The 25,175-nt window shown below is 48.0% G+C and overlaps 8 protein-coding genes across 8 annotated transcripts; 5 read left to right on the plus strand and 3 right to left on the minus strand.

The window, feature by feature from the left end:
- Positions 1–1,130: 1,130 nt before the first annotated feature.
- On the plus strand, positions 1,131–3,669 carry A1O9_08563 (uncharacterized protein; the record flags this gene model as incomplete). The annotated part of the gene is made up of 2 exons (XM_013402948.1): positions 1,131–2,061; positions 2,228–3,669. The coding sequence occupies 2 exons, from the start codon at positions 1,131–1,133 to the stop codon at positions 3,667–3,669; spliced, it is 2,373 nt and encodes a 790-aa protein (XP_013258402.1).
- Positions 3,670–5,044: 1,375 nt separating this feature from the next.
- On the plus strand, positions 5,045–6,910 carry A1O9_08564 (uncharacterized protein; the record flags this gene model as incomplete). Its single annotated transcript, XM_013402949.1, has 1 exon — positions 5,045–6,910. One exon carries the CDS (start codon positions 5,045–5,047, stop codon positions 6,908–6,910), a length of 1,866 nt encoding a protein of 621 aa, XP_013258403.1.
- A 457-nt stretch (positions 6,911–7,367) lies between these two features.
- On the minus strand, positions 7,368–8,438 carry A1O9_08565 (UDP-N-acetylenolpyruvoylglucosamine reductase; the record flags this gene model as incomplete). The annotated part of the gene is made up of 1 exon (XM_013402950.1): positions 7,368–8,438. The coding sequence occupies one exon, from the start codon at positions 8,436–8,438 to the stop codon at positions 7,368–7,370; it is 1,071 nt and encodes a 356-aa protein (XP_013258404.1).
- Positions 8,439–9,215: 777 nt separating this feature from the next.
- A1O9_08566 (uncharacterized protein) lies at positions 9,216–13,222 on the plus strand (the record flags this gene model as incomplete). Its single annotated transcript, XM_013402951.1, has 2 exons — positions 9,216–12,769; positions 12,829–13,222. 2 exons carry the CDS (start codon positions 9,216–9,218, stop codon positions 13,220–13,222), a joined length of 3,948 nt encoding a protein of 1,315 aa, XP_013258405.1.
- A 1,994-nt stretch (positions 13,223–15,216) lies between these two features.
- On the plus strand, positions 15,217–15,918 carry A1O9_08567 (uncharacterized protein; the record flags this gene model as incomplete). The annotated part of the gene is made up of 1 exon (XM_013402952.1): positions 15,217–15,918. The coding sequence occupies one exon, from the start codon at positions 15,217–15,219 to the stop codon at positions 15,916–15,918; it is 702 nt and encodes a 233-aa protein (XP_013258406.1).
- Positions 15,919–18,528: 2,610 nt separating this feature from the next.
- Positions 18,529–19,384, plus strand: A1O9_08568 (uncharacterized protein; the record flags this gene model as incomplete). The annotated part of the gene is made up of 2 exons (XM_013402953.1): positions 18,529–19,131; positions 19,184–19,384. The coding sequence occupies 2 exons, from the start codon at positions 18,529–18,531 to the stop codon at positions 19,382–19,384; spliced, it is 804 nt and encodes a 267-aa protein (XP_013258407.1).
- An 860-nt stretch (positions 19,385–20,244) lies between these two features.
- Positions 20,245–21,918, minus strand: A1O9_08569 (uncharacterized protein; the record flags this gene model as incomplete). Its single annotated transcript, XM_013402954.1, has 1 exon — positions 20,245–21,918. A coding segment is annotated over one exon (1,674 nt), but the record flags the coding sequence as incomplete, so codon positions are not given.
- Positions 21,919–22,562: 644 nt separating this feature from the next.
- A1O9_08570 (uncharacterized protein) lies at positions 22,563–23,906 on the minus strand (the record flags this gene model as incomplete). The annotated part of the gene is made up of 1 exon (XM_013402955.1): positions 22,563–23,906. The coding sequence occupies one exon, from the start codon at positions 23,904–23,906 to the stop codon at positions 22,563–22,565; it is 1,344 nt and encodes a 447-aa protein (XP_013258409.1).
- Positions 23,907–25,175: the final 1,269 nt, after the last annotated feature.

A 25,175-nucleotide genomic window follows, 5' to 3' on the forward strand; every position in this document is an offset into this window, starting at 1 on the left:
TACTACATTGCATAGATCAATTCTAAAAGACAAAGAGTGATTGTTCCGTGGAACAAGCTATCTCAAATTGAACTTTGCCTTTGTTCGTTGTCGCACCAGTATGTCACTTCGACGACATTGGTCAGGCTGTGTAGGTCATCTGCCAATTTCTCTCCGTGTTAACGCCCCTTCTAAATACCGCCGCGCCATCTAAGCTTCTATGTCCACCGAAACTCCAACCTAATTCTGGGTTGAGTTGAGTCCCAATAACCCCATAAGCGACGGCGACGATCCTCTACTCTCAAAGCCTTAGCTTGACCAGCATTCGAAGTAAACTCGCAAGGTTAGGCGCCATGTTACATATAACCGCGGAGCTGGTCTGCTTCCGCGGCCCGGAAATAACTACACTATGGAACTCCGGTAGCTCGATACCCTGTAAAGCTTAACACTCCATCATGTCTAGTCTATCTAGCGAGGCCCACTGCTCGTCTTATCGCAAGCCGTCTAGAACCCCGTCTTCATAGTCCTGAACTGCCCTGTCCACTTGCCAGGGGTGTGCTAGGCCGGTGGTCGCAGAAGGTTACGGCCGTCTTATTTCTGCGCATCCGTGCGTGCATACCTAAGGTCAAATTGTTGTGGTATGTGCGATTTGTCATGTTCTACAGCAATATAGGCTGGAATGTATCTACTAAAGCCTGCGACTAGGAACGGGGTATTGCCGCATAAAGGCTAGGGTTTTCGTATTTGCTCGTAATGCTCCATCAAGAGGATTCTTTTTAATCAGTACAAAGCCACCAAGTCCCTTTCAAGAACAACTGGCAACACTAAAATCAATGCGCACTACCCACTTCGAAAACAAACATGGATTTTAACCAAGAGCTGTCATAATAGCCCTGATTAGTGTCGAAGCTACTATAATTGTTTTCATACTCCAAATAACTTAGGAGTGCTTTTGTAGGTTGGACGCTCTATTATCACACCGACATGTTAGACCGGAATCCACATTATCTTTGTCACAGTAGGAGGGCTTAACAATAGATATCTTGAAACGAGGGTGGAAAGGCTGCCCAATTCATCCAACTTACAATCTTGTATTCAACGTCTATCTAGAACATCAAGCCGTGCTACTATTAGTCGACGTGAATTTCAACATGTCTTACACGGATCCAACATTTCGAAATTATGCACCTGTTGCGGCGGCGAACTACGCTGCTCTGAGACCTTTGTATCCTGAAAAGGTCATCAACACTATCATAGAGGTTCACAAATCGACGGGAGGCCAAATGGAAACTCTGCTTGATGTCGGATGTGGTCCCGGAACTGCCACCCTATCACTGGCGCCCTTTTTCCAGCACGCTTTTGGAGCCGATCCTGGTGAAAGCATGATTGAAAGAGCACGTCAACACCCACCTCAGACCGCAAACGGTGAAGAAACCAAATTCGTCGTTTGCGCCGCGGAAGACCTCATGTCAATTTCGGATATCCAAGTAGGAACTGTGGATCTTATCACCGCTGGAACTGCCGCACATTGGTTCCAGCTTCCTACATTCTATGCCTGTGCGGCAAAGATATTACGACCAGGTGGAACCATAGCTTTATGGTGCACTGGTTCGTTGTATTGTCACCCACATTCAACACCCAACGCTGCGAGGGTCCAGGAGGTCTACTCCAGACTTACACAGGAAATTCTCGGCCCCTATGAGCTACCGAGAAACAAGCTTTATCGCAATTTATACGAGAACTTGGAACTTCCGTGGACGATCCAAGATATGGACCCAAGCACTCAGGGTGCTATGGAAGCCTTCGATAAGTCTAACTTCAAACGCGTCGAGTTCAACAAAGCCGGCCAAGTCGAGCCTAACGAGGGCTTTGTGCTTGGCATGACTAGCTCGCTCGATATGCTACAACAAGGCCTTGGGACAGGAAGTGGGGTTGCCAGATGGCGTGAAGCTCACAAGGACCAACTGGAGAAGGGAGAGGTTGAGGACTGTGCTGCCTACATAATCAGAATGTTAAAGCAGGCCATGGCAGAAGGGCCAGGAGGCAAAGAAAGAGACTGGATAGAAGGAGGTACCCCTATTGGTATGCTCTTCATTAAAAAAAAACTTGCTTAGCAGAGTTCGTGCGCTGAAATTCGGGCAGAGGTAGCATCACAGCACATATCTGAGACAAAATCCGGAGCAGTTTTCTAAGTCTAGTCCTATCTGATCCACCAAGAGCCTCGGTTTTTATCTCCCGTAGAGTCAAGTTAGTGCTGACCATTGTAGCACATTCCATGATTCGGGTGGCTTTGTGGAACATGGTAGCAACATCCCCGGTCGAGACCAATTTTATATAAGAATCGAGATCCAGTCACGCTGTATCTCTGTGAATGAGAGCACGCACGAGACCAATATGACGCTAGAATCCACGCTCCGAATATGTAGGAGCAACCTTCTCCGGGGGACTATCAATATTTCAGGCTCTAAGAACGCAAGTCTTCCAATTCTTGCGGCTACGCTTCTCAATATCGGTGAGAATATACTAGAAAATGTACCACAGATACGAGACACTGCGCAGATGTGCTTCATTCTGCAGTATCTAGGAGCTCATATCTACCGTCCGGATGATAGCCTGCACATTGAAACTTCATGTGTTGGGCCCAGGACTATTCCAGAAAGCCTTGCAGGCACCTTGCGAGGATCGATTCTCTTTCTTGGACCTCTGTTGGCACGTTATGGACATGCACAAATTGCATTTCCAGGAGGATGTGCAATAGGTGCTCGGCCAATTGATCAACATATCAAGGGTCTACAAGCCCTAGGGGCTGAAGTATCTTGGAACGGAAATATGGTTGAGGCAAAAGCTCCTAGTGGTCTACGATCTGGGGAAGTTAGGTTCGACGTACCTACCGTGACCGGCACAGCAAACATCCTCATGGCCGCTACCAGGATCGAGGGCACCACAGTCATATACAACGCGGCAAGAGAGCCAGAGATCGTGGACCTGGCAGTGGTTTTAAGCAGAATGGGGGCCATAATCGAGGGAGCAGGCACGTACTGCATTACTATCTCTGGTAGATCATCATTGTATCCCATATTACATCGACTTATGGCTGATCGCATCGAGTGCGGGACTTATATGGTGGCCGGCGCTTTGTTCGGCATTCCGTTGACGATCCTAGGTGGTGTGCCTACTCATCAAACGATGCTCCGGGAGAAGCTTGAAGAGTTTGGAGCTAGAATTGTCATCAAAGGCGAAACCATGGTAGTCTATCGTGCAACAAACCCAGGACCTGTAACAATCGAGACTGCGCCATACCCGGGCATACCGACTGATCTGCAAGCACCGCTTATGACACTGGTAGTGACCGCAGCAGGAGTCAGCACTATTACTGAGAATATGTTTGAAAATAGGTTCGCTCACGCGTTAGAGCTGAATCGGATGGGCGCTCAAATTCGTCTTGATGGAAATTCAGCCATCATAACAGGAGTCTCAATGCTATCTGGGACGACTGTGGTAGCCTCAGACCTACGAGGAGGTGCTGCATTAGTGTTGGCAGGCCTTTTCGCAAATGGCTGTACTAGGATCAAGAACGCTGAGTTGGTTGATCGGGGATATGAAAAGATCGAGGAAAAACTCAAGGGCTCATCGGCTAAAATATGGCGCGAGACAAGGGACGATGCAGGCTCCTCCGAGCACAAATGTTAAGCCTTGATGATTCAAGGACATTTGGCCAAGTAGGTTCAATGACTGCTTGGTTCGCAGGCTTCAAAATATTCGTGAAGAATCTACTGATTACTTGTATCAAATCTTTTGGGTAATCGCACGTTATAGACTGAACGGGGGCGGATACAGTTGTAGTTGCGCCGATGACGCATCTTATAAGAATGACACTACACTAAGATTCCGCGTAAGCTGGCGTGTTCCTTTCTACAACAGATTATGACTGACTCTACCACAGCAGTGATCTTATGTTCGAGGTTGCAATATGATTCACCAAAGCTTTAACGAGTTCTTGACAAATTAGAGTAGTTGACGGTGGAGGCTGTCTCAGCTTTCATTGAGCAACTTGGATCACTTCGTTGTGATTTCTACTACAATCCCACTCTATACGACTCTTCTTCAATAATCTATCCTTGTTCAGTCCCAGTAACGATGCGGTCTGACTTATAGTGCAGCGACGATCTACAGATTCGAAATGACAATGATCGTATGCAACTCCGACCCGATGCTGTCACCCGGTTCTTCTGCCCCATCCACAAATCCTGTTCATCTTCCATGGAGAGTGACGGACGATAGTGGAGTTAAATGATCAACCACATGTTACCCCAGCATAACTATGAGAGCTTACTGGCACGCGTTAGTGTGGTGTGTAACGGAACGTTAATACAGCAATAGTTCTCTAGATTACACCTATAGTACGTCACAGAAATACAGTACGTGCTGGAATCAATAGCCGAGCTAACTCTTCGTAAGTGCCGCAGTTCTACTTATGCACAGCCCCATCCATCCGAATAGAGACTACGGGCGGCCATTTTATCATTTGAAGGGATCGCCTTGTACAAGGGTAGAGAAGCTATTCTAGCCGACTTGGGATAGTGGAGTCTTTTGGTCGGATTACGTCTAAACAGGTAATCGCAAACTCCGAACCGAATCTCACTTGAGATGGGATGGGTCTCTGAGCCTGGCCGCCAAACAGTCCAAGTGTATAGCAAGGATATCGTATTCCTCGGGATCGGCGAATCCGTACCGACGCGGGTCTAGACTGCATAATGCTATTTGTAAACTGTGCACAAGAGGATAACCCCAGTGTCTCGGGAGTCCTGATACTAAGACTTCCTTTGATGAATCCACGCCACGGTATCATGGTTACACGTGCCCTCCAGCCTAGTCGAGATATAGATATGTCTGTTCCAACTGATAGGTTCCGTCGAACCCGAACCATGGCAAAAATTCATCATCTTCCATTCGAGGGTGTTACTTTCACGCTTCTCTCGTAAATAGATCGTCGACGAATTAGTCTCTCCATTACGCCGAAATCTACACGTTTTGCTAATCGAGATTCTGCATCTGATCTTCAAAAATGCAGAATCCCGAAGCTGTCTCCTGGGATGGTCACTCATCGAATAACGACAAGAGAGCAAAAGGCAGACATATCGTGTCGGGAACAAATGGTCTCGAAGCCGTCAACCTTGAACAGCTTATCCTCTATTCCCGGGAAAAAGATGAGAAACTCCCTTTGTTTCCAAGGCCGACTTTTGAAAGCTTGATCAATGACATAATTGAAAAGACTCCTGTTGCAAACAGAGTCTTAGATACAATGGACCTTCGAAGATCCGCGAGGGTCTTGGAGCCTGAGCTGGAAACGAAGTTCCATATGGCAACGTCGCAAATGATAGACAGTGCCTCTCACAAGAATTGGTTTACAAGCCAGCTTAGAAAGCGCTATTTATCATTTCGGGGACCACTGTGCGAGATGTCCCAATGTGCAGTCCTCTCCGCCGTTGCAGATAGTCAAGCATCTGCAACGGCGAAGTTCCTTCACAAGATCTCTCTGACGATCACGTCACTCGACACTATTCGAGCTATAGGTTGCGATAGCAAAGGAAACCTCTATGAGACAGAGCAACTCCGATGCATGTTTGCAACAACTAGAGAGCCAAGCCAATCCGTTGATGTATTGAAAACGCATCCCAAATCTTCACACGTACTAGTACTCTCAAATGGGCACATGTTCAAAGTCCGAATACTAGACCCAAATTCACGGCCTATCTCAGTCCATATGTTGACAACACAAATTCAGCAGGTCATTGACAAATCATTCTCAAGCGAGAGAAAAAACAGTGTCGCAACATGCTCCACCCTCTTGGGACGAACGGAGTGGGCCAAGTTGCGAAGCGACTGCAAGATAATTGACCGAGCGGCAATAGAGTGTATTGAGGCTGCCGTTATCTCAGTGGCACTACACACTGCGTTGCCTTCAACCCAGGAAGAGACATTCAGCATGGCCAAGGAAGACACCACGTGCGTCTATTCTGATAAGGTTTTTGGAGTCTCAGTATTTCCAGATGGGACAATTGCCGCGAGGATCGATCATTCAGTCGCTGATGGAGGATTGCTGGTCTTGCTTTGGCAGCACATCTCTTCCTTAAAGATCGATATCGCCGACCAAATTCCAGCAGCATATACACCTGTTGAAGGACCACAGGAGATCGATCTTGCTGGCAAACTGGGAGCTATAAGTCCAACATTCCTGAAAAAGCCCGCCTTTCGACGCCATTCAGTTGTTCTTAAAGTTGACCAGAATACGGAATATATTCGGTTCTTACGCCAGGCGAAGCTTCTGCACATTGTCAATTTATTCGCTTATCAAGCAGCATTGATGTCTATATTGGGTGAAAGTGACTGTACTATACAAGAGCCGGTCTCAACTCGTAGCTTCGCCGAAGGTCGGTGTGACAGGCATTATGTTACAACCAGGGAACTATTGTCGTTCTGCAAGGCTCTCGATGCGAAAACATCTCCGGAGGTGGTTGCCACGAGCTTCATGAACGCCACGCAGAGATACAGACTGGGTCTGAACGTTGTCAAAAAGGGCCAGGGTTTTGGAGCCACGGTAGAGATATTACAACAGGTACTCTCTTCGATGCAGGCCTGCAACGAGAAAAGCATCCTACTGGCGGCCATAAACGCTTTCAAAAAGAGGAGCGCACTTTTTACTGGGTTCCCTTTCGCTCCGGCCATTAATGCCGTGGAAGGATTTGTCTCCGCAGTCGATCGAGTATCATGTGTCTATATCGGTCATGACTCCCAGATCATCATTTGTTTGACTGGTACAGGCATATTCAGCAACACCATTAATCAGATCGGAGAGGCCATGGAGAGTAATCTCGTTGCTATCATTCAAGGAGTCGTCAATTCTAATCTTATGCATCTGGTCCTCGGATGAAATCTGGTCAAACTTGAAGGCCCCGGGCTTTTGGCGCCGCTTTTCAATTTCTATTTATTTGATACAGTTAGCACGGTGTATAAGTTTCTCTGAGACCCCATAGAGTACCCATTGGTTTTGAAATTACGTCTCGGATTTCATATCTCTGAAATCAGACGGGGTTTACCGCCTGTGGATTTGAAGCACAAACTATGAAGTAGATAGCAAATTATCATTCTAACTCAGAAAGTTAGAGAGCAGCCTTACTTTCATTACACACATATCAACTTATCATTAAGTGAAGCTCTATGGCAGCGCTTTCGTTTCACTTGGATATTCAGGCTTCGTCCAGCTTTCATTCAGAGGACCCCTTACAGCCTCTTGCTAATCTCTAGCTCCTTAAATCAAGACATGAACTGAGCAATCTGTCTAGTACGCTGATGTTCCTGTATAACGATATCTGGTAGTACTAAAAGTCTCACCGAAGGTGAAAAGTCTCCACAAAGTATACTGGTTCAATCTGGAGAAATATAGAATAGCGGTTGTAGATGCTCTTGCGAACGGTGGAAGCGAGTTCCAAGAGATCTTCACTAGTTGCTTCTCCATGATTCACTATAATTAGTGCCTGGTTTTTGTGAATGCCAACTCGAGTAGTATTGTATCCTTTCCAGCCACACTGCTCAATCAACCAAGCAGCAGCTAGCTTTCTCTGGCCTTGTGATAAAGATTGAGAGACAATACCGGGGTGAAGCGCTTGAAGTTGACGAAAGCGCTCTCGCGAGACAACGGGATTCTTGAAGAAGCTCCCGGCGCAGTGGTGGATGCCTGCGAACTTCTGCTGCCTGATATCACAAACTGCACGGAAGACTTCTTTGGGCGTCAGCTCTTGGGTATCATTCTGGCTTAAATAGCTGTCATTCATGAGCTCTGGGTGGTTCAGATTCGGTCTCCAACCTTTCCTTTTCAGTTTGTACACCACTCCAACGATTAGGTGCCACATTTCACTAGAAGAGCTGAAGCGGCTTGTGCGGTAGCCGAACATGCATTCACTCGATGGGAATCGTATCATGCGCTTGCCCTTCAAATCCCAAACGAATACCGCTTCAATGCAGTCGCTTACTTCTGCACCGTATGCACCGATATTCTGGACAGGCGACGCACCCACGGTGCCGGGTATCATGGCCAAGTTCTCGAGCCCACCGAGTTGGTGCTCGACACACCATACCACAAAATCATGCCACTTCTCCCCAGAACAGACTGTGACAATAACCTCATCATCACTCTCAATCTTAGTATGAACTCCACGTATTGTTGGCTGAATAACAAGGCCATGGACACGTGCTGGAAGGATGATGTTGCTGCCATCCCCTATGATCCATATATGACTGTAGGCTGTTGCGATGCCAGAAAGTTCATCGAGAAGGTCTAGGGCACTGATAACAATATAGTCGGAAGCACAACTTCGCAATCCAAATGTGTTGAAATTGTCCAGTCTCCTAAAATACGGCCTGACCGCATTTCTGTTGCGCGAGATTAGAGTTCCGGCCATTATTTACAGTAACCACGCAGGGGATTGCTTAATCGTGCAAAAAATCTCTTTGCAAGAGGATTGATGCATAAGGACCAAATTTTTGCTGTAATACGCAGGCCACTCATGACCTATGAGCACAAATCTTGACTTTTGCGTTCATCACTAGCATTACCCTTTTAGAATCCGCAGAAATAAACCGCGGCCACAGCCGAGGACGCTTATGAATAACCCTCACCCCACAACCTCCAGACCGGAAAAATTCTTCACTAGGATCCGTTTGATGATACATACAAGATGCACTATTCGGTAACTTTTCTCACGCGATAGTACTGGTGAAGCCCGAAGAAAGTGCCGAGGTTCTATGTCATGAAAATCATGCCAAGCTTAGCCTTTAGCAATACCAAGGATAAGGGAACATGCGTGTGATATGTGGTTCGCGCATTTACCAGTGCTCGCATGAGCAGTTAGACATATAGATGGCCCGAAATTGGCCTCCCTTTTCATGGGTTCTCTTTTTGCTCCGCGGCGGATTTAGCTCCAAACTCCGTGCAAGGACAAGTCTCATCTGGTTAGGCAATTTTGTCTCAAAAACACTATCGTTGTACCATATTTTGTGTACTGAAATCATCTGGTTTACTCGACCATCTCTCGAAAAAGATCATTCAAACTCTGGGCGACCCAGTTTAGTGATCGCAAAACTTATACAGAGCACCACACTGCTACGTCACTATACTAGTGGATTCCTAACTTGCCTTTCAAGAGTAGGCAACCTCTTTACACGCATTGAGCGCAGGTATGCCCGACTCAGAAACTGCAGCAGAACATAACATGACGCCTCGAAACAAGCTCGAAGATTCGCGGGATATCAGAATCCAGCGAGTGCAAACACAACAGTCTTCTTACGAAAAACAGTCCTCGGACAAGTCCCACTCTCACGAACATGATTCTAGTCGGGTGACTCACTTGTCTTTATATCGATATGCGGACATCTGGGACAAACTGTGCTTAATCTGCGCTGCTATTACAGCAATTATAGCCGGCGCTGCGCTACCATTGATGAGCATTGTAGTCGGAAATCTCTCAGGGAACCTTGCGGACTACCTGAATCAACCTGAAGCTGCCGACATATCAGGAGTGCTGAGACATCATGTCTTGTATCTTATATATCTCACTATTGGCGAATTTACGCTCATATTTATTTCCACTGCACTTTTTGTGCACACGGGTGAGCGCCTCTCATTCAGAATCAGAAGGGCATATCTACGTGCCATCTTGAGAAAGGGTATCGAATTTTATGACCTGCATGGAACCGGGGCAATAAATACCTGTTTGACAACCGATATCAATTTAATCCAAGTTGCTATCTCCGAAAAAACAGCAATTTCCACGAACGCGCTTTCTACATTCATTGCGGCATTTGCGATTGGATTCATTCGATTCTGGAAGCTGACCGCCATTTGTATGTCTTCAGTATTAGTTATCATTGTCATTATGTCAATCTCGGCTCGCTACATCACTCGGTGGAATAAATTGTCTCTGGACAAACACGCTGCCGGCGCCAACATATCAGAGGAAGCATTTGACTCTATCCGAACGGTCAAAGCCCTGAATGCTCAAGATACTTTCACATCTGCCTATGGCGGCCGTCTTCAAGACGCAGCTCGATGGGAAATCCGACACCAGACCATGCTGGGTTGTATGGTAGGCTCAATAACCTGTGTTATGTTTCTTAACTACGCCTTAACATTCTGGACTGGCGGCCATTTTATTGTCAGCGGAGATACAGACAAGTCGGCTGTCGTGTCCATAATCATGGCCATAATGTCAGGTATCTTTGCTGTAGGAAATATCGCATCCAATGTCCAACATCTTTCTGCTGGTGTCGTCGCTGGTTCACATGTCTTTGGGATTATCGACAGTTCGACACCACTCAACACAAAGCCAAGCACAGATTGCCAGGTTATAAAGGGCGATCTAGTGTTCCAGAATATAACGCACTGCTATCCGATGCGACCAACTGTTCGGGCCCTTGATGATGTCTGTCTTTCCATTCCAGCCGGCAAAACGACAGCAATAGTTGGGTGTTCAGGTTCCGGTAAGAGCTCGATTCTGAGCCTTATTGAGCGATTTTATGATCCTCAGAGCGGAGTCATCCTGCTCGATGGGAGCGACATCGGCACTTTCGACGTCCATTTGCTTCGTAGACAGATTGGCTTGGTAGAACAACAACCCGTCTTGTTTGACAAAAGTATAAAAGAAAACATTGCTGACGGATTAGTCGACCATTTTCTAACGGAAAAACTGAAAGAGGAACGTATCATTGAAGCCGCGAAGGAAGCAAATGCGCATGAATTCATCTCTCACCTGCCAAATGGTTACGACACTGTGATTGGGGTAAGAGGAGGCTTTCTCTCCGGTGGGCAGAAACAGCGTATTGCCATCGCAAGGGCTATTGTGCGAAACCCCAAGATCCTATTACTTGATGAGGCCACCTCTGCGTTGGACACTTTATCAGAAAACTCCGTTCGGGCAGCACTTGAACGAGTAGCGATGAATCGTACTACTGTGATCGTTGCACATCGTCTATCAACAGTGAGGAATGCGGATAAGATAATTGTGTTAGACAGGGGCACTGTCGTCGAAGAAGGTACCCACGAGTCCTTGCTCGAAGCACAGGGAGTATATGCGACGCTAATGGCCAGGCAAAAGCAACACCATCTCCGTGACTGGACAATATCCGAAAACACTCGAGATAACAGAATCTCCTTCGACAGGTCATCAAATTCCACAGTCGATATCCGCCATAAAACAGAGACAGAGTTGGGGAATCTATCCCGTGAGCCTTCATTGGAAGGTTTGCGAACTGAACTTTCAATTCCTCATGCAACGATATGGGGAAATCGACTGTCTACTGGCAAATCGACTCGATGGACCCTTACTAGGTTTCTTGCGACCTTCATCCAAGAAGACAAAGGACATATGATGATTGGATTTCTTTCAGGCATAATTTCGGGCGCAGCTCAGCCCGTGCAAGGATTCTTCTTTGCTCAGGCCGTTGTAGCAATATTGCAGCCCTTTTCCAAGCAACGAGAATTCGAGCACAGAATCAATTTTTGGGCACGCTTGAACGCTTTAGTCGCCCTCGTACAGTTGGTGGCCATTCCCTTGCAAAGTTACTTATCGGCAATTTGCACAGGACGACTTGTTTCTCGGATTCGTATATCTGCGTTCAAACGTCTTATGCTGCAAGAAATAGCGTTCTTTGATGAAACAGAAAATGCTGCAGGAACACTTTCATCATTTTTATCCAATAATGTTTCTGACATCACAACTTTTTCTGGTCACACAATCAACACTCTAATATCTTGTCTTTCGACAATTGCTGTGGCAATATCTATTTCTATTGCTGCTGGGTGGAAGCTAGCTCTTGTTTGTGTTGGTGTAGTGCCGGTAATATTGGCAACCGCCTATATGCGAGTCAAGTCTATTGCAAACTTTCAGAAATCTGGCCGGACATTATACCAAGATTGCGCCGGTTTTGCTAGTGAGCATCTAAATGCTATCAGGACGGTGGCAGCATTCACGATGGAGACCCGGACACTGGAAGTCTACTGCCGTCGACTTCGTATCCACATCCATAATACAATGAGGCCAACTGTTGTGAACAGCACATATTACGCGGCGTCGCAATCGATTATCTTCCTGGCCATTGCATTAGGATTTGGTTACGGAGGCACATTACTAATCAACGGCGACTATACACTTCTCCAAGTCTATGTCGTACTTACGGAACTCATCTTCAGCACTCGTTCTGCGGGGACTGCGTTCGCTTTCGTGGGAGATATCGCCAAGGGGAAAGCTGCTGCTGAACAGATCCGGGACCTTTTCGAAAAGACGGCGGTAACTGACGAACACGGTGAAATTGGTCAAGAAATTGGGAGGTTGGCCGGACAGATTGAGTTCCGGGACGTCCACTTTACATATCCTGGGAGGCCTGACACTTCCGTTTTGAAAGGCTTAAGCATGACCATTCAAGCAGGTCAGAACATAGCAGTGGTGGGATCTTCCGGGAGCGGCAAATCCACCATATTTGCACTGCTTGAACGTTTCTACAAACCTTTGTTAGGAGGCATCTTTGTGGATGGACGAGACATAGCCTCATTCAAGCTAAACGATCTCAGAAACCATATTGCAGTGGTAAGCCAAGAACCACTCATGTACGAGGGGACAATAAGGGACAATCTCTTGCTTGGCTTCGACCTAGGAGACAACCTAAGTGCGGATTTGGAGGATCAAATGATACAAGCATGCAAGGGCGCAAATATTTATGATTTCATCTGTTCACTACCGTAAGTACTCCCTATCCACGTGCCAATAGCGTCCTTATGCTCATCTCTGGCCCTCTTAGCGATGGCTTTTTCACCCAGGTTGGTTCAAAATCCAAATTGTTATCAGGAGGTCAGAAACAACGACTAACAATCGCTCGTGCCTTGCTCCGCAATCCCAAAATCCTGCTTCTCGACGAAGCAACATCGGCACTAGATTCCCAGTCGCAAGATCTGGTGAGACAGGCGCTCAAGAAGACCTCAAGAGGTCGGACGACTATAAGCATTGCACAGCGATTGAGCACTGTCAAGGACGCTGACTGTATCTTTGTGATTGAGGCGGGTGTTGTTGTTGAGAGAGGATCACACAGCCAATTGATGAACATCAGGAATGGCCACTATCAAAATCTTGTCACAAGTGGATGTTTTAACGGGAATCGAGAGGATCAATCCGGGAGGACGGAACCATGGCTATGATGAGAGAGAATAGCATAAGAGAACAATTCGAGACTAATCAGAGCCCTTGGCAGGAAAATCCGCTCACCTCATCAAAGAAGTAGATTAAGAGCTTTGTCAATCACCATTTTGTCAAACCATTTTGTCTCCACAATTGTTAACAACACTGGAGTGTTCGGAAAGTAGTAGGCAAGTCTGAGCCAGGTGATTAGCTCGCTCTAGATCAGGGTTCGAGCGACGAAAGCTGGAGGGTATAGGCGCAAGATTCAAGGATGCAGAGTGGAAATTAAGCATTAGAGAGAAGTAATGTGTAGGTTCGTCGAGGATCTAAAGCGCTTTCGGCGCTATCAGCTATTGGGGTGGTGAGGCAGATGGCTCTTGGCCTAGAACTGGCGCTACCATCGTGACTTGCTGTTTCAGGACTAGGATCATCAACGAACAGTCAACGGCTGGCCGTATTCTATGAAATTTCAAAAAGCCTAAGATGATTTCTAGGGGTGAATTAAACATAAACTGACTTGGTATGCGAAATTTCTATCCTCAACTTCGTTTCCACCACTTTCCCACTTCCCCGCTTGTCACCCTCACTCCTCGGCTGTCATTTGCCCCTAGTGATCATTGTTATCTACGATGACGTTACTCTTGACTACTTTCGACGCTCTTTGTCTCAAACCTAGGATGTATCTGATAATGGCATTCACAAGGCTTGAAACGAAGCTACAAGACCTGCCCAACCGGAGAAGCGAAAGCTGGAGGACTTACAACATTAGCCAGCTATGATCAACCCCTCGACCCCGGCGTAAAATCGAAATGATCAATCAAAGATGTTTGTCTAATTCGTGTCGTTGTCTCCTCTCGCAGCAATCGTGAACCTGATTGTTCGATGCGGTTCTGTGATGGGATATGCTCTTGAGGTATATCGATGAGCTATTAGCCACCCTCAATCTCCACAAGTTTGCGGATTGAAACAACGATCACAGGAGGTTTAATGGTGAAAGGACCGTCGGAGGTCTTTTTTAGGACACCGATATATAGTTATTCGAACTAAGATTAGACCGCCAGAGAGTTCTTATTAGGCTCACAACAATTCCTATCCAACCTTCTCGGTCCATTCCGTTTAAAGGACATACTAAAGTGTATTTCGACTGTAGTAGATATCTATATATTATGAATTAGGCCACTTAAAGGTTCGCTAAGGAGAGGCACCTATAGTCGCGAGGCAAGCCAGCCAATGGAGTACGAGGCTGAGTCACGTAACCTGAGGACTGTGATAGACTTGCGACTCTGGTACGCACAGAAGCTAATTGCTAATCCTAGCTTATATAAGCGCGGTCACGTGATTGGTCATTTATAGAATGCCGCTTAGTCTTAAAATAAAGTGATTTATACGAGTAGTTAGGTGTAGAAGATAAGGGGTAGCAAGAAAATACGCGTTGGGACGCGTGTGTCATTTATGGGGTGTCCGACTTAGGGTGTCGATGACAAGGCGGAAGAAGAAAGCGATGAGGGTAGTGCATCGGTACATCGGGGGTCTACCCAGGCAACCCTAGGCGGAAATTATCTCATTGGCGAGCGGCTTTTGGCGGCTTTTGGACGGCTCTACGAGGGTTGAAGTACGCTACAAACGGGATATTGCTCTGGCTTGCGGGCAATACTTAATGACCAATAGTCCTTCTGGCCGACAGAATGATTCTCCGCCGCTCTTATGGCGGCTATGAACCCGTGTCCTAAAATTGGAAGGTTTTGCCTCTGCGTATTCAACTGTGGTGAGTCTGTTGCCAAGAAGACTAGCTCAAGCTTGAAACTCAACGAATGGCAAGGCTACGGCTTTAGGGGTGTCTCTAGCGGGTGCTCATTTGACCCATACTTCTCCGTGAGTGAATAGTAGCCATTACAACAAAAAGCAGAGGAATGGAGCGGAAACTCCAATACGATATATAGTTGCGCCTCGCGCGGGACCCTCACAATTTCAACCAACAAAGACCTTGATTTACACCAACTGCCTCACCAGAACAATGCATTTCCAGAACCTCCTCTCCCCGATGCTTCTTGTAGCACCACACCTTGCTTCCGCCTGTGGTCCGCTGCCCCGCCAAGAGAAAGAAGATGCGAACGGCGGCCCTACCTATCCCTCGTTTGAGCTAGGCCTAGATGTTCCCTCGGATCCAGCAACGCTCGGCTACTTTGTCAACCATCTCTGCATCAACATCAAGAACGTCAACGAAAGTGTTGACTGGTACAGCAGGGTGTTTGGATTGCGACTCATCTTTACACAGCAGGTGTCTGAGCACTTCAGCATCACCTACATGGGACACAGTGCAGGCGGTAGGAACGGAACGGGCTTTCAAACTGCAACGGAGATGAACCGTGACAAAAACAACCGGTACGGTATGCTCGAGCTTGTCTCCACTGAGGGTACGGGATGGGATGTCCAGACCACATCGAATGGATTGCATCATGGTGGACTTATTGTTCCAGACATTGAGGCCATGCAGAAGAGGTTGGATGGGATCGACGGCGTCGAGATTGTGAAGGCCTTCGGACAAGCCCCTTCGATTGACATGCCTACTTACGCAGGTCTCGCAGCACTAGACCAAGCCGAGCAGGATGCAATTTTCGGGGCCATCAACGAATCTAACCTTCCGCTGATCTTTATCAAGGACCCAAGCGGGAATGTGTGGGAGATTCAGGGGCAGGAGGGGTTCGGATTGGGTTGAAAAGCTTTGTGAGGGAGCCCTCTTGGTCAGAATACAAAGCCATTACCCCGCATCGCGCCTTCACTATCGATGCTTCGTAGCTTGCGGATGGAGAGATTGCTGCAGCTTATTCCACATACTAAATTTACTTTCGAATCAAACCTTCCCCTCGACATAATAACCGGGGGTATTCCGCGCGATTCCATAGCTGACTTTGTTGATAGAGTGACTTGAATGTGATGCAGGAGGTATGAGAGAGTGGACCAACATGGCTGTTAGATCAACAGTAATCGAAAACAACCCGTCCAGAGGAAAGCCGCAATGGTACCATTGATGCTGCTCTGGACTCGCATCCAACCTAGAGGGCAGTCTGCCTTGCCGTAGTCCACGAGCAGATAGAAAGCTCTCATCCCCAGGGCAGATTGCATTCGGCTGGTGAAAAATCTTTGCACTGAGCGTCTTGAACGGCCATCCCAGCTACGCCTTTGTCATGTCCTTGGAATCCTGGGACGTCATCGCATGCGTCAGAGTAGGACTGGTCGATCGAACGGGTCTCCCGTTCACCACATACCTTGCTATTCAGAGCAAGGATACATTACTTGAATCTGGTATACATCAGCACGGTGCTTGACGGGGATGTCGGTAGTATACCGAGGGCTGAGGCTAGGGAGAGGCGCCAAAATTTGAGGCACTCATGACGCCGCTCAACAAGTGGAGACTTGTTCAATTCTTAAAGTACAACGAGCGAGATGTGCCAAGTTTGATACTTTGCCAGAGCATCAAAGATGCCAGGGATCTCGAGCTCTTGAAGGAATGGTGCTCCTGCCTCATAGTAGGCGTGAGAGCAGTTTCCCTTGTGCCGAAACTTAAAGGTGTAAGATATCTGCGATGCTCTGTCACGAGTACATCGAGCAAGTGAATTGTTTGGCGCAACAGACTGCTGCAGCATAGAAAATCTTGACAAAGCTACCACTCATGGCAAGCCAGATATGCATACAGTTCACGGGGAGGTGCGGTCCGAGGCAAAGTGAGCAAAAGTGAGGCTTCACACGCAACTAGTTATGCGGCGTCGCCCTCAATATGTCCATGTCGGTGGGCTGCGAGAAAGTCGCAGCAGCAAGACGTGGGCAGACAATATGCTTGGGCAATCTGAGTTGCCCCGAATATCAGATTCGATTGGGACTGGAAGCAACGGGGAACTTATCCGTGGCATGGGCCAGCCGTGGCCCACGCGCTCCTGGCGCAGTTCTGACTCCCTGGTGACCCCAGACTCAGCGTATAAGAGAGACAGGTAGCTCGTGCATATTTCGAATAGTACGAATTACGTGGACAAGATACCACTCCGGATCTGCAGGCGCAGGGACAGTAGTCTGAACTAAGACCAGATCGAGGCAAGCGGAGAATAAGAAAGCAGAGATATCATTCCCAGCGGTGCCGACGATCTGTAGCCCAGCAAATATGCCCGTATCTTAAGGCATCGCTGTTTGAGATGAGGCTGAATTACCAAGTTGTCTTCCAAGCCACATGAATACATAAAGGAGACGTGGGAAGGAAAACTGAAGTTGCAGAGTCAGAGGCAAGAAGCGACCGCCATTGCCACGTGACTAGATAAGAACCCTTCTCCGGTCGAATCTGTAATCTTTGCGCGTCCCCGCTTTACTCCACCAAGGCTAAACTGCCTTGGGGACGCCCAAGCGGAAAGCATCCGTGGCTCTATCCGCTTCCGGTTAGGACGCGTCGCTTGACTCTCTGGGGGCCTTCCTTGGCATTCGCTTGCTATTATTCGACCCTGATGTCAGCTTGACCGTCGACATCCGAAACCTAACAATTCCAGAGCCTAACACAGATAGTGCCACGCCTCGGTCCATGATGCGCCTTGTGGATCAGTAGCGTGGGGAATTGTGTCTCGATGACGGATCCAACCTATCATCAGGTGCTGATAGGCGAGATGTCGCCCTATGACCAAGCCGTGGCACCTGAAACGACACTTGATGGGGCGGATGTTGATAAACCTCCATTTTCTCCTCTTCCAACGTCGTTTCTAGCCTCTCAATCAGTCCTGAAAGCCTCGTACAACCATCACAGCAGCTCAAAGAGTTTCTACCTCTACATCATTCTTAACTGACTTCCGCTCTTGCTATCTAGTGTGTTTGTCGACCTCTTGTCCAAGACCACGCAAGACTCAGACCTATCAACACTTCGTGGTCCTACAGTTCATCAAACCGCTGTGTGACAAGAATCTGTCGAGCAAGCAAACAAGATAAGGTCCATAACAGATCTTATCGCCGTTCTCCTTCCAGTTTAGTGCAAAGTCAACCACCTGGTGTCAATACGCTGATGTCGGTTGACTTGCGAACGTGCTTGCCTTCACTTTCGTCTCGAGCTTTCGCAACCGTGGCGAGAGCCCAACTAAGTTCCGTCCATACCGGAGATCTTACAAGGCCAATTGACAGACGCTGAACTCAGCATCAAAGACCCTTGAAAGTACGCAAATCCAAAAATCAACCCAAGAACCTAGTAGGTTGTCCGACCATATTTGACCTTGGCACTAAACTTGAAGAAAAGGACAATTCTTTCCCAACCCTCACAGAGACACTAGACGTTGCTAGAACTACAAGTCCGAACCAGAATATGGCTTTCTCTAGTGCTGCTGTCCCCGTATTAGATGCCACTATAATTCACGAAAAACGAAGCTCGACCGCAGAGAAATTGCCCCCCAGCACCAACACCAGTACCTCTCTCCCAGATGGAGTTCGCATTCTGGCTGCCCATGAGTACAAGGAAGCCGCAGCGTGTCTTGCAGAGGCATTCAAGTCGGACCATGTCGTTCGCTATGCCATTGATACTCCCGATAGACTTCATCTGAGTGAAGAGGAGCGTTATGAATTGCACACCGCCGCCATGGAATACGTAGTCTATGCACATACCCTGCAAGGTCTCGTCTTGAGCGTCGGTGAGAACTACGACTGCGTTGCATTGTGGTTGCCTCCTGGTAAGGGTATCGATGACTGGTGGACAAGCCTTCGCAGTGGTTTGTGGCGGATGAAGTACAGATTGTCCAAGGAAGGCAAGATACGGTTCTTTGAAGAATTCCTGCCCTTGCTGGGTCGCACCAAGGCCGAGGTGCTGGGAGACAGGGATGAAAAGTCATGGTATCTCAACTATATTGGCACAAAGCCTTCGGCCCGGGGCAAAGGATATGCCAGAAAGCTGATCGATTATGTGGGAAACCTGGTACGTTTGACCGTCCGGTAATTGAGGGAAGTCGGATCGCTAACCTTCCCAGGCCGATACTGAAGGGCTTCCATGCTACCTCGAGAGCTCTCATGACATCAACATCATCATCTATGGCAAGATGGGATATGAGCTCAAGAAGAAAATCTATCTTCAGCGAGCTCCCCAAGAACTCAGACTGGATGTGATGGTCCGGGAGCCAGCCATAGTTCGAGAGAAGGCCAACAGGCCGGTTGCGGCGAAATTAGGATAGGTCAGAGACCGAAAGAAGAACTAATCATGCGCTAGGAGAGAGATCAAAAGCTCCATGGATGGAAATGGTAGGACTGACCGGGCTGGGGCGTTGAGTGTTGTCAAGTACTTCTCACCTTGTTGTATGTATGCACACTCGTTTAGAATATTAGAATGAATGTCTTCGCTCAACACACTGATTATGAGTTTGACGAAAAGTGAATCTCTAATAGGGCGGATAATGGCGGTGCCCATGATGGCTTGGAATTTACAGCCTATATCAAGGGATAAGCATACTCTACGTACTTGGTTTTCCGCCATTAGGCTAGCGAGGGTTCCTCGCATGGCGCTGTTTGGACAGTAATGAAAAAGAGCTAGCAATCTAATCATTGAACCGTTCGTTTGAATGGCGAAATCCGCTTCATCACCCCATCCAGTCATGTCAGCGTAAGTGCAACCGTTTCTCGAGTACAACGCTGAAGCCAGTGATTCAGGAGTACCGCAAAGATGGCATCACATTTATTCATTCCATCCATCCCTTAGACCATTTAACTCCTCCCCAAGCTGTAACCATGCACACAGTTCCTTTCCATCTCAAATCGTGAAAGCAGAACAACGTCGTTCACATGTTCGTGTAATGGATCCTAAGGGGCCGCCCCTTCCATAAAACACTTCCCATTCTCTATACGCCCTGCAAAGAAACAAATTGAACTCCGGACCCGTGTTATCATCATTGATCATTTCGTTAAGAATAATCAGGATTGTAAATAGCGGCCTCCACCATGCAATGCAAGCTTGTTCAGCACATCCATCAATCGCTCCAAGGTCTGGTACCTTATACAATTTCACCATGCGACTTCTCTTTAGTTAGTTCGCCCAGCGGAAGGTCCAGATCAAGCCGATGTATCCCTTCTTCGGAGTCAGTCTCTCGCCCCAGATCTCAGTAACGATCTCCTCACACTTATCGGCGATGGTGGGCAAGCAGAGCAATGCCGGAGAAGGCTTCAGTGCCGTTTCGAGATATGTGACCAGGTCACCCAGTGCCTGATACTTTGGCGGGGGTTTTGTTGAGATCTTTTGGACCAACTTCTGCTTCGACTTTGCATCTTTCCACAACAAGCTGCAATTTTCTTTGATTCGTCGAATCGCCCAGACGGCATAGGAGATATCCTTTCGTTCTGCAAACAGTCGGAGCAGCATGATATCAACGCGGATAGACCACTCATGGAGCGGAGACGCACAGGGAAGGCGTAGTGCGAGAAGACCATTGGAGACAGCCAATTCATGAGCAAGCGCTTCGGATTGGATTCGGGTAGTTTTTCCTATTGATGGTGACTGTTCCCCGCTCGGGGATGCCTGCTCTTTATTCTTAGCGAGGATTCTAGCCAGCGAACCGCTTCGAAGTTCGCAGAGACGATAAGCGCTTATTGCGATTAGCTTGCAGACGCGATTGATACCCTCTTTAGACTTGTCTGATACATCAACGAGCTCGGCAGTCCGCGTACGTATCATACTGCACGCCTCAAAATTGACACGCTCAAGAAGGAGTTCTGCTTTCAGAAAAGACCTTTTGTTGATGCAAGTCTCCGCACGCAGCATGAAGCTTTCAAGCAATCCACAAATTAGGTTGTAGTTGTAGAGATTGACATCATCTTGGCTCGCTGACAAGTGTTTAGTCAACTCAGCTCGTAGCAAGGTGAGGCGTTTGTGTGTTGTGGAGATAATGTCTGCACATTCCCCGGCCTTCAACGGTGTAGCATGAGGGTCATAGAAATCAATCTTATTGATAAAGCTGTACAAGCGTGGTAGGAGGCCGTATTTAATGAAGGTATCAGTGATGTCGACATGTCGGTGCCGTGGAGCAGCGGAAATGACCAAGTTATACTTCATTCCTTTTGCAAAAGAAGATTTGGTCATGATCCACAGTGCGTGGAACAACTCAGTCGCGTCTCTGTAGCTGCATATGTAAAACGGGGTGGCTCGTTTGACATTCTGTCCTCTCAACAGTATCAGCGGGTCGAGCTTTGTATTGTGTTGCGTTTCTTTAGTGTTAGTAGCCGCCAGACGATATGATGACAGCGATCCCCACATCGGTATACCATAATTCCGGAACTTGGCGTTCAGACCTTTGATTCCACACTGAAGGCCAATAACCGTATTCTCGGCGTAAAGGACTGTCTTGCCTTCCTCATACAGCTGACGACATGCCTTCAGGATGGCCGGATATATCTGGCATGTGTTTATAACTGGGGGGCAACCATTAATCTCTTGACTGCCTTTGTGCTTGAAGGGTGGAGCTTCCAGAATTCGGTGGGACTGAATCCAAAGCATGGTGGAAGCATTTTCTTTTGGTGGACGACGAGTGTGGGGTTTTCGATTTCGGTTGATGAGGAGCAGGTTGCGCAGAATCTCGCGACGGATCTCGGATGGGAGAAGAAGGAAGTGCACGAAGCCCCCGTCAGACGAAGCTTGTTCTGTCTGCTGATCTTCATCAAAGTCATCGTCGCAATCAAATATCAGGCGAAGTGTCAACACTTCGTGTGATTGTAGTGGCATCTTGGAAGCATCGCGTGCCCGAGATCAACACTATCAGGCTATGGAAGAGGAATGCCAGGGGACTGAGAGGAAGGCGACCGTAGCTCGACCTGAGACTGACCCGAGGAAATCAATGAGAAGTTCTTTCGCATATTGCCCTTCACAGATCAGCATCAGTTAGTCGTCAGTGGCTGTGAATGAGAACTGTTTCTTTCACGTATGGTGCATGTTAGTAGGGGACAGGATGGGAGAACGCCGCACTTTGAATCTAGTGGGGAAGCATTTGCACGTGACTGTCGTAGAGGTGATGAATCACAGCGAAAAGAGTGATAAAATGGAGGTCTACCGGAGCTATATCGATTCATGTAAGGGCCCTCGAGATGATGCTGGAGGGTGTCAAGATGCCAACAATGCAGTGCTTTGTTGGAGATCCAAGGTAACTTTTGTGACGCCCAGGATGATCAACGAAACTTGGAGGAGTAAAAGGGAATGAATTCCGAGGCTCCTTCACCCCGGCCTCATAGTTAATCCGATTGCTGGAACCACGTGATATGCTTGACTAATAGTGAGCTATGTTGACAGTGTCCACACTTTCAGTACAGCTCACTCAACGTAGAAAGGACAGATAGCTCATACTTCTCCATCAGCCTGCTCTAATAGCATCACTACATCGTGACTGTGCCATAGTCAAGGTTACTCTGCCGCCTTGTCAAGTGTGTGCTGTCGTTGAGGAGTCGCTGGCTTTGTGCCAGATCTACCACTTTATCCTTTCCAGCCATGCTTGGGATCCACCCTCTCATCCATCCATTCACTCTTTCCCAATGACTATATCCATCGCTGTCACGGACCTTAACAATGCGAGCCTCTCTCTCTCCATAGATGACAAATTGTACGCCCATCAATGCATCCATACTCAAGCATCCTGCTGAGCCGAGAAAAAAGGGTGCTGCCCTTGCGACCCATGCCCATCGTTGTGAACCTGCTCCGTCGACCCAACCATGATGTCCGTGCGGGCCATAGTTATTCCATGCATTCGGATTGGCGATCAAGGACGTAGAGTAGAACATGTTTCCACAAAATGCCGCTGCAAACAGAAGTGGCGAGAGTCCAGCTGTGGACTGACGCTTCCAATTCTTATACAACTGGGGCAGGCGAGACCCAAGATACAGGAATGTTGAACTCCAGGCCAATATCGTCCCAGCAATTTCGAGGGAAGTTTCGACCCGGAGAAGGTGCATTCCGTGCTGATAATGGTCGGCTGGGAATGAGATAGGGGCAGCGGCCACATTCGATGCCAGTGATGACAATGTTGCTGTGTACATCAAGGTTCGGGGAGATGCCCCCACCATCCAACTGGAGCCGAGTTTATCCGCAATGCTTCGGGTTGGCGTTCCATTCTTTTCGCCATAATTTACTTGGGAGAAAGAGGGTACATCCATGTTTCTTGGAGTGACAGACTTCTGAGGACCATCTTCTTCACCTTCAAAGAATGGAGAGTCTTCTCCGAAGGACGTGTTTATCGGAGATAGCCCATTGATCATCGCGCTGTCCGAATCATCAATGTCACTGCTCCCACTGGAATGGAGGCTTTCGGCGTAAATCCACTTAGTACAGTGGGTGTACCAGAAATACTGCACCACGAGACAAACGTCGACAAAAACATAGTAACTCGCAATGATGACCTGCCATGTCGCCTGCCTGGTGAACACAGCGCCCAGCAAGTTGGTCAGATCTCCTAACAACCATTCGGCCAAGAAGAAAATCGACAACCCTGCAGTAGATTTAATGTGATAATTCTTGAAGATTTGTGGCATTTGGGCAAATAACCACGATACTATTGATAATGTTCCGAGGGCGGTCGACAGTGCGGCAAGCGGAGAAGGGATACATGTTCCGAAGTAGGAGGACACATCTGCCAAAATCGGCAAGGTGGGAGAACAATGTGCAGGTAGCACGCCTCCCAGCAAGAGGGATGTATATGGGGTCTCCATTGTATCCCAGGCGTTCATGCATGCACTGGGATAACTCGCCCAGCTCTGATCTTATCTTGCTTTTATCATGTCCACAAGGTACAACCCTTCGTCGGCTGTGTACGGTGTCGATTTCAGGGCTGAGACTCCCGTCGAGACGCGCCCTTCTGAGGATCTTCGATGGGTGTACTCTGGTTGCGAGGGCAGTTCTGTGTGCCAACCACTGCGATTGGCGTGCTAGGTAAGGATTCTGTATCAAGTGAACGGATGGGCTGTGGAGGGGAGACCAGGTGTTGGATGACAAGCCCTAGAAAAATAGAATAAGCAGTTCTCACAAAGACTGCAGCAAGAAAGAAGAAACAATTATTGACAATGCGTAGAAGGAGTGCATCAGTGAGCGTGGAGGGGCTAAAGGGAACGATCGGGCACAGGCGTCCATCCGCAGTTTATCTCGAATGTGATCTGAACTGAGTCACCCGATAAGGTAGTCACACCCCCCATTTCGGAGCACTCTGAGTCCTCCGTATCGCCAGCAATAATTTCAACGCTTATGCCAATGGTGGACCCATCTGGGAGCGGGCAAAGGGACGAGCCGAGGACGAGAGAGTGATTGTGTGCAGATGACGATGTCGTTTGAGCATGGAATTGGTCAGTTTGGACCGGCCGTGAGATGGAATTGGTTGCAAGTGTCATGCAGACACATGCAGGGTGCTGTATCTGCGCGCTTTGGCGTGTGGAGGGGGGGGGATGTGGAGGGCGGTTCGGATTTAGACGCACAGCACAAGAGAAATTAAGTGTCACTGATAAGGTGGACTGTGTGAGTTCAATTGGCTGCCCATCTCAAGTTCTTGGCGTGGGGAGGACTTGGCCGGGTTTCTTCGTGTGGCAGGAGCACCTGTGCGCATGGTCAAACATGCCTCCCTTTCATTGCAGACGTCCACGCTTTTGGTCGGTGCATTGGTAGTATGCTATGTGTATATATAGGCCACAACGACGCTCTCGAAAGACTTGCTTCAATTTCTCTTTTGGTCTCATCCTGCTGCATTGGAATCTGGAAATCACCCGGCACCTTTGGTCACGTGCAGGAGAATCCCGTCACAAGTTGGAGGGTACTATTACATGATAAATTCGTCTATTCGCCTGGAGTGGATCACAAGATTCTTTCTCCAAGGACATTCAAGGCGAGCAAACTGGACTTGATGCCCAATGACATAAACGCCCACAATCCTGATAATTACCAAATTGTGCTCGCATCAGCAGTCCAGCTCTCACACTACTACGTCGTCGGCGATCATCGTGTACTGGTTT

Source organism: Exophiala aquamarina (genome assembly GCF_000709125.1).
Source record: "Exophiala aquamarina CBS 119918 chromosome Unknown aczIA-supercont1.7, whole genome shotgun sequence".
Taxonomy (NCBI): Eukaryota; Fungi; Ascomycota; class Eurotiomycetes; order Chaetothyriales; family Herpotrichiellaceae; genus Exophiala; species Exophiala aquamarina.